The 10,666-nt window shown below is 46.8% G+C and overlaps 1 protein-coding gene across 1 annotated transcript; it reads right to left on the bottom strand.

Annotated features, from left to right (window-relative positions):
• Positions 1-8,801, bottom strand: LOC102458893 (olfactory receptor 52R1-like). Its single transcript, XM_075896963.1, has 3 exons — positions 7,889-8,801; positions 1,276-1,331; positions 1-21 (listed from the first exon to the last, which is right to left on the bottom strand). The coding sequence occupies exons 1-3, from the start codon at positions 8,799-8,801 to the stop codon at positions 1-3; spliced, it is 990 nt and encodes a 329-aa protein (XP_075753078.1).
• Between the last annotated feature and the right edge of the window lie 1,865 nt (positions 8,802-10,666).

The raw sequence follows: 10,666 nt of genomic DNA, 5'->3' as shown, positions 1-10,666 counted from the left end.
TTACCCGCTATATCCCACTTCCTAATGACAGAAAGGGACAAACACGAGATACTTAAGGGTACTTAGAACCCACTCCGTCAGCTTCAATTATCACGGACACTCATTGACTCATTTTTTTCTCAAATCTTTACCTTCCCCTTCCTCTTCCTTTCTCTGAAATGTCTTTGGAAATTAGACCCCTTAAACTCCTGTCAACTGCAGAAGTGGGTTGCGGCCAGGAAAACTCATGAAAACTCAACATTCTTCTTAGTCTCCAAAGTGCTGTGAGATCACTAATTATTTTTTAGGCTTTTTTAGATACAGACTAAGATGCCTACCCTGCTGAAAATTTAAGAGCAGGTTAGACAAACACCTGTCAGGGATGATCTAGACGGGGCTTGGTCCTGCCGTGAGGGCAGGTGACTGGACTAGATGACCTTTCTGGTCCCTTTCTCTTCTATGTTTCTATCTAATGGTCTAATCTCATCTAAAACCCTATGAATCTGTGCATAAAAAAAGTAGATCCGGCATTTGTTTTTACGTTGTCCCACTCCACGTGAACAAGGGAACACTCTGCTCCATTGAGAGTGAACATGTAACACTGATAAAAGAAATCTATTTACATAACCACATTTGGCCTGTGGAACTCCTTCCCACCGACATTACTGGATTGAAGTGCTTAGCTGAAAGGGACTCACTGATGGATTGGCCATGGCTGGTGGCACTAGTCAGACTGACTTGTGTTAAGGATCCCTGACACCTTCAATGAGAAAACTTAATTTCCAGTTGTTTGCACATTTTCGAAACTTTAAGCATATGGCGTGAAATTTCCCAAGTGGGGCGTCTGCTTCAGGCTGCATGAGGCTCCAGGGCAGATCTCTCTCAGCATGACCTGAGTAAACTATGGGCCTGGGGCTCAAAATGGCACCTTGTACGGCACACCCAGAAACACCTGTCACCCTGTAGGGTCCCCGGTGCCCCTGACATGCAGCCACCTCAGAGCTGGAGGTGTCACCAGGGGTGGGCCGGGCTGCAGAGAACAGAGGGGAGCTCCTCAGCACGAGATTGTTACCTGGGAGTCCTGAGATGGACGCGTCTTCCTCAGGCAGGTGTGTGCCCCTCCCCTCAGCCCGGCATCTGCAGCAGCTTCCTCTGCTAAGTGCCGAGGCAGGGTGGGCGCTGGTTATAACACGGCTCTGGGCAGCCCCGTGGGGTTTGCTCAGATGCCAGAGGAGAAGTGGGACCTGAATGTAAACCGCCTGGAGACCAGCCTGTCTGTGCCCCTGGGCTATTTACCCAGCTGTGGGCATAACGAGTAATTAAGGGACCTTCCCAGAGGTAGATGAGAACTCCTGGGCTCTGCACTGAGTCAGCAAGGAATCGTCTGCTCTGAGCATTTGTGTATTTTTAAAATTGTGTTGATTAGGAAAAAAATAACAAGGTTTAGTGTGATGCCCCGTAAGTGCCAAAAGGGATGGGTAGATAATAGAGACACAGATCTGGACACAGAAGTGTGACAGGAGACACAAGACTTTCTGCAGGCACATGGGGCTCTCGTTAAGGTATCACACATCAGTAATACTGATCAGTAACCATCATGATCCTGTGCAGCCCCCTGCACTGTAGGATCTTAAGAAGCGGCAGTAATGTCTGTATGTCAGTATGAATATGGCCCCATTCTACAGATAGGAAAACTTAGGCACAGCGGGATGTGAATTAAACAAGGTCACCCAAAGAAAAATAGGCCAGATGACAGAGAGAATCCAGGAGCCCTGCCTTCCCGGCCATACCCAGGCTCTGTCAGTCCTGTGGAGAGGGAAATGGACTCCCACGCCAGTGGGGATTGGTGCTTGGGAAGGAGGCTGAGGAAAGGCTGGATGAGGAAGCCTGAGCCTGAACCATCCTCTCCAGGTGAATTAAAGAACTAGCTGGGGTTTGTGAGCTCCCCAGTCTCACATATGCTCCCGCCCAAAGACCTGCCAACTGGTCACTGCCAGTGGGGCCTGCTCGGGGAAACAGACTTAGAAAATGCAGCTCCAACAGAGTGGGTGGAGGGCAGCTGGGGCTTGTCCAAGAGATAGAAGCCTCCCATCCCCCAGAGCTGCTATGGAAACGGGTTCCCTATAGTCAGGTTAGTGTTGTCACATGAAGGCCTGGCACATAAACCCAGGTATCGCAGGCCTGCTGTGAGGTTTGAGGCCTGGAGCAATAGATCCTGTAAACTTTGTTTCACGAGGCTTAAGGGATCGTTCAGCAAAGTCTTTCCTTGCTGACCAATATGCATCTTTACTGTTGCGTTGTGCCGACGATCAGCTGAGCCGGCACAGCACGGAGGCCATTTTTATTTTAATGAAGCGGAGGATATTTAAATCCCCGCTTCATTGACTATGTCAGTATGTCTAATTAACATGCCTCTGCCGGCAGAGGCATGTAGTCTAGACATACCCTTAGAGGGTATGCCTACCCTCTCGAACTAGGAGGGTAATGTAGGCATACCGCACTTGCAAATGAAGCCCGGGATTTGAATTTCCCGGGCTTCATTTGCATAAGCGGGGAGCCGACATTTTTAAAACCCCACTGGTTCGAACCCCGTGCAGCGCGGCTACACGGGGCACGAACTAGGTAGTTCGAACTAGGCTTCCTAGTTCTAATTAACTTTGTAGTGTAGGCATACCCTTGAAAATTAACACTAGGTGTTCTATGAACTCTAGGGCTACGTCTACACTGGCCCCTCTTCCGTAAGGGGCATGTAAATTTCAGCAGTCGTCGTAGGGAAATCCGCGGGGGATTTAAATATCCCCCGCGGCATTTAAATAAACATGGCCGCCGCTTTTTTCCGGCTTTTAAAAAAGCCGGAAAAGAGCGTCTAGACTGGCCCCGATCCTCCGGAAAAAGCGCCCTTTTCCGGAGGGTCTTATTCTTACTTTGAAGTAAATAGTAAGAATAAGACCCTCCGGAAAAGGGCGCTTTTTCCGGAGGATCGGGGCCAGTCTAGACGCTCTTTTCCGGCTTTTTTAAAAGCCGGAAAAAAGCGGCGGCCATGTTTATTTAAATGCCGCGGGGGATATTTAAATCCCCCGCGGATTTCCCTACGACGACTGCTGAAATTTACATGCCCCTTACGGAAGAGGGGCCAGTGTAGACGTAGCCTAGGGGTGTTGTAACGATGTACTTCCAATGAGTACACATGAAATCTCATCTCTATTTCTTTACCCAGAATGTGTCTCTAGGATCCTGAGACCAACATGGTTACAGCAATACTGTGAACTAGCTAGAAAGGAAACTACTAGGCTGTGTCTACATTGGCCCCTATTCCGTAATAGGGATGCAAATGTAGCACTTTGGAATAGGCAAATCCACGGGGGATTTAAATATCCCCCACGGAATTTGCATTATCATGGCTGCCGCTTTTTTCCGGCTTGTAGATAAGCCAGAGAAAAGCGCCAGTCTGGACGCGATCCTCCGGAAAATAAGCTCTTTTCCGGAGGATCTCTTATTCCTACTTTCAATGGTAATTAAAATACATTTTCATGTGTAACGGTCTCATAGAAATACTATAATTCAGGTATTATCTGTAACTAACCTTAAAGGTCGGCATTGTTGGGAAACTAATGCAGAGTGAGTCTGTGGTATAAACGTGGAAACTGAGGTATGCCACCTCACAAATTAACACATAGGAAAAGGACTGAGGTCATTCTTCTGTTTTCTTCCAATAAGCAAGGACATTTGCAAAAAGAAGGGCATGTTTAAGGTTGTGGTTCTCAAACTGTTTGGCCCGTGGGCCACCTGGCTCAATGCAAACCTTTCTGTGAAACAACAATGGAAACTCGCCGTTAATTACAAGATTGCACTGGAGCCATTTTGCCAGTGCTGCAGCTGGGGGGAATGGTTTCATTTAACCAGTAAGAAAGAAAATATGAAATTATTAGACAGATCAAGCGGTCAAGCTTCTGCTCTCTCAGCACCTGGTGTTACCTGCCTCCTCTGGGCATTCAGGCCCAGTGTTGAAAGCTGGAGTTGGGCCAGGGCAGATACCGGAAGGTCAGAGTCCCAGAAAGGCCTGAGGCAAACCAAGAGTCTGGTCTCAGGAGTCCGGCAGGGCCAGGCTACAAAGTTGTCAAATCAGGGGAGCACAAGGCACATGGCCTACAGCAGCGGGAACCCAGCAGCCTGGACAGCTTCTTGTTCCTGTGCTGAATTCCCATAGGAGCTGTGGACCCACCAGGCCCCATGGCATCCTGCCCAGCAGATGCCAGGACTGGGCCCTCTTTGGGATTCCAGGCTCTGGCCTAGCTACTGTTGCCAAGGGGTGCATTGCAGCACCTAAGGGCCTATGGCCGACGCTCCGGACCTGTGACTTTAGTGCCCAAACAGGGATGGGGCAGAGTGGATATTAGGAAAAACTCTTTCCCTAGGAGGGTGGGGAAGCACTGGGATGGGTCCCCTAGGGAGGGGGTGGAATCTCCAACCCTAGAAGTGTCTAAGTCCTGGCTTGACCAAGCCCTGGCTGGAATGATTGAGTTGAGGTGGGTCCTGCTTTGGGTTGGTGGCTGGACTCGATGACTCCTGAGGCCTCTTCCAGCCCTATGATTCTATGATTCTATGGTACGGAGTCCTCACCTCCCACCTCCCTACAATTGATGTGGTGAAGTAATGCACCCACCTTTGTTAACAAATTCAAAATCGCTTGGCTCAAAGACACCGATTAAGTTAAAACATAAAGCAGATCTATTAAGGACAGAATGATGAATTCGATGTGATTATGGCCAATAGCAAACACTCCGACCCAGGTTACCTGGGAATTGAGACAAAATCACAATCTAAGATTTATACTAACTAGACAGGATTGGACTCGCCAGTATCTCCCTCTGATTGATGACACAAGCAGTCTTATAGATTCCCAAGCAGCCAGTTGCATCTACTTTGCAGACTGGGCTCCCCTCCGCAGGCCTCCTGCCCTACAAGCCAAAAGGTGTTGAAGTGTGGGGGAGCGAAGAGAAGTTGTGTCACTCGCGGTCTTTTATTGTTTCTTCCAGTTTGCTAGAAAGTCTGTGCACATGACATGGGAGATACAGCCCCAATGGCTGGATATGCTGATTGGTCTCTATCATCCCTCCCAGGAGGCTTCCTTCTATAGAGTTCCGGTGTTGGAGGATTCTTCATTAGATGAGGGTTGATGACCACAATTAACAACATCTGGCTAACCCATTGTCGTACCCGAAAGCCTGTTTTGGAGTGTTTCCAGGCCAACATCATAAAATCATAGAATCACAGAATACTAGGACTGGAAGGGACCTCGATAGGTCATCGAGTCCAGTCCCCTGTTCTCATGGCAGGACCAAATACTGTCTAGACCATCCCCGATAGACATTTATCTAACCTACTCTTTAATATCTCCAGAGATGGGGATTCCACAACCTCCCTGGGCAATTTACTCCAGTGGTTGACTACCATGACAGTTAGGAACTTTTTCCTAATGTCCAACCTAAACCTCCCTTGCTGCAGTTATTGTAATAACTCACACATTGCAAGCTTTCATAAAATACTATGAAGTACATGCAACCCAATGAGTTACCAGTTCTTAGCAGAATAAGGCTTAATCATACTTCACAAGGCATAATAGGTAAATATATATATATATATATATAACTACAATGGGTACTCGGGGTCCGGAACGTCACAGAGATGAGAAGGGGCTTGGGAAAGAGTGTAAGCTGCCTTTTCCTAGCCTATCCCTTTTACATATATTTTAGTAGGAATGCTGGTAACGCAAAGCCTGCACAATGTAATTTGTCCTGTATGAGTTGGCTTTAGCGGTAGTATAGTGGGATCCGTAAGGGATACTATATCTTCTAGAAATTCTTTGTTCCTAATATTTCTTTTTGGAAATTATGAAAGATCCTGTGGCGAAATCGGCAGTTGGGTCAGTACATGGATGGATGTGTGACTCAGCTCTTTGTGAGCTTTTGATACCTAAATAAGACCAGAAAATGCCAGACCCAGCTAACCATCTTCTTGAATTAAGGACTCAGGTCTTCTTGCACTTAACCACAAAACTCCCACTTTTCCCATGTCCCGGGCCAGATCCCAGGTGATGGCAGGTGGTTGTATTCATACATATTCCAAAGATATCTCAATACCATAATCTAATCAAGTATGTGTACCCACAAAATCTTAGGGTGCGGATTGCCAACTTTGGAGCGGCAGTAATGATGCAAAAAGAGGGATAAAAGCGGTGAGATAAGGAAGTTTGGGGCTCCAGACATAGTTGTCTTCCACGTCAAGTATTTCTTCCTGTAAACTCTTTGATTTACTTTACTTATCCTTTCTAAGTCTCTGTTTCTAAAGGGTTCAGCTACACTACAAGCTTCTTTCAGAATAAGCTTTTCTGGAAGAGATCTTCTGGAAAAGCTTATTTTGAAAAAGAGCGTCCACACTAGAGGGAAGCCTTAAAATTAGGCCAAGTCAGACTCCCCTAATGGGGACATGCTATCTCAACTTAGAGCCCCAGGAGGGACTGGGAAGGAATAACTTTAGAATGGCCCCAGGGAGGGGCTATTTCAAAATAGCAGCAGTGGAGCATCTACGCACACCCTCTTATGAAAAAAACTTTTTTGGAAAAGGGCCTAGTCCTCATGGAAAGAGGTTTACGGCTGTCAGAAAAAGACATCCGTTCTGCCGACTTTCTGTTGAAATCACAGAATGGCAGTATGGAAGCTAGTATTGTTTTTCCGGAATATCGGCCATTATTGTGGAAAAATGATGCAGTGTAGATGAACCCTATGTTTCCTACTCGAAGTCGGCACCAAGGTCCCACAGGTGGAGGAAGGCTAGACCTTTCAATCTCGGCTGTTGGGAGAAGGGGAGGCGAGTACTGGTTTTTGTGTGAGGTAATGCTCTCTGTATACTTCGATAGCTACGTCTACACTGGCATGATTTTCCGGAAATGCTTATAACGGAAAACTTTTCCGTTATAAGCATTTTTGGAAAAAGCAAAACTACACTGGCAGGATGCTTTTCTGGAAAAGCACTTTTTGCAGAAAAGCGTCCGTGCCAATCTAGACGCGCTTTTCTGCAAAAAAGCCCCAATCGTCATTTTCGCGATCGGGGCTTTTTTTGCGGAAAAAAAATCTCTGCTGTCTACACTGGCCCTTTTCCGGAACAGTTTTCTGGAAAAGGACTTTTGCCCGAATGGGAGCAGCATAGTTTTTCCGGAAAAGCACTAATGATTTTACAGTAGATCGTCAGTGCTTTTCCGGAAATTCAAGGGGCCAGTGTAGACAGCTGGCAAGTTATTCCGGAAAAGTGGCTGATTTTCTGGAATAAGTGGCCAGTGTAGACACAGCCAGATAAGTAGAATCAACAGAACCAGGTTTGTATTAAAGTTATCCACAAAGGTGATTCAATCATCGCTGTGTGTGCTTTTTTCCATTTTAAAACCTGTCATCATAAAACTTCTTGTAATTTGATACTATCCTCATTGTGAATGTGGGTGCTGTTGTGGACCCTCAGACCTACTCCAGTAGTATAACCATCTGTGATCTGGGGCATAGAGAGCAAAACCTTGAACCTTCTAGTCAGACTGGCAAGCCTTACTCACAAAAATTCTATTATACCCCTTTCCCAGGCTACAAGAGGCTGGGTTGGGTGGGAGGAACATCAGAAGTCCAAATACCAGAAAAGTATGTCAACCCTATGGATTGTAAATAGACAGATTCCACAGTTAATAACACTGACACAAACAGTGAGGTCAGGAATGAATTTCATTATATCTTTCATTGTCCAGTAAGTGATTCAGGAAAACTGCTTCTGAGTCATGTTACCAGCAACAATACATGGATCTTGCTCTGAGAGCCAGAGCATCAGGAAGAAATTTACTTGCCCTTAACAGTAAACAGCTGGAGAAGACTGTGCCGGATCTGTTTGGTCCTCACCCCATAGATGATGGGGTGCAGCATGGGGGGAACCAGGAGGTATATGTTAGCAGTGAGAATATGGAAATGCAGGGTCACCTTGTGGCCAAACCGGTGCGTGAGGAGGGAGAAGAGAGCTGGGGTGTAAGAGGATAAAATGACACAGAGGTGGGAGCCGCAGGTCCCAAAAGTTTTCAGCCGGGCGCCATTTCTTGGGAGGGTGAAGATGGCCCTGAGGATCTGGACATAGGACACACTGATAAAAAATGCATCCAGACCAATCACAAAGAGAGCCACAAAGAGGCCATAGTAACTACTGACCTGGATGTTGGCACAGGCCAGCTTCACCACAGCCATGTGTTCACAATGTGAGTGGGAGATGATGTTGGTTTTGCAATATGGCCACTGTCTTGCCAGCAAGGGATAGGGCAGTATGAGTATGATGCCACGCAGCAACACAACCACACCAGTCTTGGCCACCAGGGAATTTGTCAGGATGGTGGAATGTCTCAGGGGATCACAGATGGCCACGTAACGATCAAACGCCATGGCCACAAAGATCCCAGACTCTATCACTGTGAAACAGTTAATGAAGAACATCTGGGTGAAGCAGGCGCTGAAACTGATCTCCCTGGAATTGAACCAGAAGATGCTCAATGTTTTGAGCATGATGGATGTAGGAAGGACCAGGTCGGTGATGGCCAGCATGCAGAGGAAATAGTACATGGGCCCATGGAGGCTCGGCTCCCTCTTGACTATGAAGAGGATGGTGAAGTTCCCCAAGACAGCAATGATGTACACGGCGCAGAAGGGGATGGAGATCCAGCCATGGAAGGTCTCCAGGCCAGGGATGCCCAACAGGATGAAGGTAGAGGGGTTGGTGAAGTCGGTTGTGTTGTAATCTGACATGGAGAAAGTGAAAACCTACTGAGGAAGAACGCTGTTTCCTGCAGGTAACACGTATTCCTGTGGTGTCCTATGTATGCCCAGAATCTTGGGGGATGGTCTCAGACTGACTGCCTGGATGGAAAGACAAGTTTAATGTGAGATACTACATAGAATCATAAAAAAAGAACACTAGAACTGGAAGGGATCTTGAGAGGTCATCGAGTCCAGTCCCCTGCCCTCATGGCAGGACCCAGTACTGTCTAGACCATCCCTGATAAATGCCTATCTAACCTGCTCTGAAATATCTCCAGAGATAGAGATTCTACAACCTCCCTAGGCAACTTATTCCAAGGAGTCCAGTTTTACTCTCTCCTCCTTGTGACACCCTTTTAGATACCTGAAGACCGCTATCATGTTCCCTCTCAGTCTTCTCCTTTCCAAACTAAAGCCCAGTTCTTTTAGACTTTCCTTCATGGGTCATGTTCTCTAGACCTTTTATCATTCTTGTTTTTCTTCTCTGGACCTTCTCCAATTTCTCCACATCATGGAAACACCTGTATTTTCACTGCCGTGACCGAACAAAGACAATGTTTGGAAATCTAATGGGTGTCCTGGAGAATGGCTCTGGACTCATGCTTAGTTTTAGCCACTTGGTCTCTATGAACAATGTAACACCATGGTCACCAACCAGTTGATCGCGATCTACCGGTAGATCTCAGGGGCTCTAAAAGTAGCTCTTAAGCCCTCCCTGAACTGCGTGCCTGCACAGTACATTTACATTAGATTTCCTCATTTGAGGAGCAGCTACTCACCAAGCAACAACACAGGTGAGTAGCTGCGAGGAATGGTGGGAACTGGGAGGTCGGGAGGGCTGAAACATCCCAGCCCAGACTGTGGCTTTCAGCTGAAAGAGGCTGCCCTGTGCTCCAGCTTATTGGCAGCTTCTCCTCTGCACCTGCCCACGTGGAGCTTGGTGCACCCTGGCTGAGCACCATGGCCAGCTGGCCGGGCAGCCACTTCTCTTCCCTCCAGCCCAGCTGCCCTGCGCTCAGCCCAGGGAGGCTGTGTCTAGCTCCAGCTGTGCTGGAGCAAGCTTCCCAGGCTGAGCGCAGGATCACAGATGCCCATCTGATGGACTGTATACGACTAGCAATCTCAGACTACCACCCAGACTTCAAGACACTGGAAGATACTGTTCAGTCACAGGTGTCACACTGAGACTTTGATATTGGAAAAAAAATATATAATTATCAATACTTGATTTTAGATTTACAAAATAGCAGAGAACAAAATGTATAATTGTAAATGCTTCATTTGACATTTAAATAGCATGAATTAAAAACAGACCATTTATTTCATAACTATAAACATGTGATTTTAATTTTATATATTGCATAATTTTAAAATAAACTGTTTAACAGAGTGTATAAGGGCTGGTGATAGCAAGTGATGGACAGGATAATAGAGAGGGTGGGGCTTCAAGGAAGGGGTGGGGTGGTAGATCTTCGCCTGTTCTGAGACTTAAAAAGTGATCTTGGGTGTAAAAAGGTTGGAGACCACTGATGTAACATGTCAAAATGGGGGATTTTGAAACAGGCTGTGAGAATGCAGGAGGCTGCCACATGTAGACACGGAAAAGTCTGGCACTGTGCAGTTTAGAGACGAGACAAAGAATGGGCAGATGATATAGGAAAAGCAAATGAAGAATCAGCAGGGGTAGCCAAGATAGTCTGTAACAGGAAAAACTTAAACAACGAATAGTTGAGTAGCACCTTGAAGATTAACAAAACATCTTATTCCTGAAAGTAGGAATAAGAGATCCTCCGGAAAAGGGCTTTATTCCGGAGGATCGCGCCAGTCTAGACGCTTTTTTCCGGCTTTTCCCC

The sequence above is a fragment of the Pelodiscus sinensis genome, chromosome 1 (assembly GCF_049634645.1).
Source record: "Pelodiscus sinensis isolate JC-2024 chromosome 1, ASM4963464v1, whole genome shotgun sequence".
Classification (NCBI taxonomy): Eukaryota; Metazoa; Chordata; order Testudines; family Trionychidae; genus Pelodiscus; species Pelodiscus sinensis.
The sequence above is the reverse complement of the archived record's forward strand: the minus strand, read 5'-3'. Positions and strand labels throughout refer to the sequence as shown.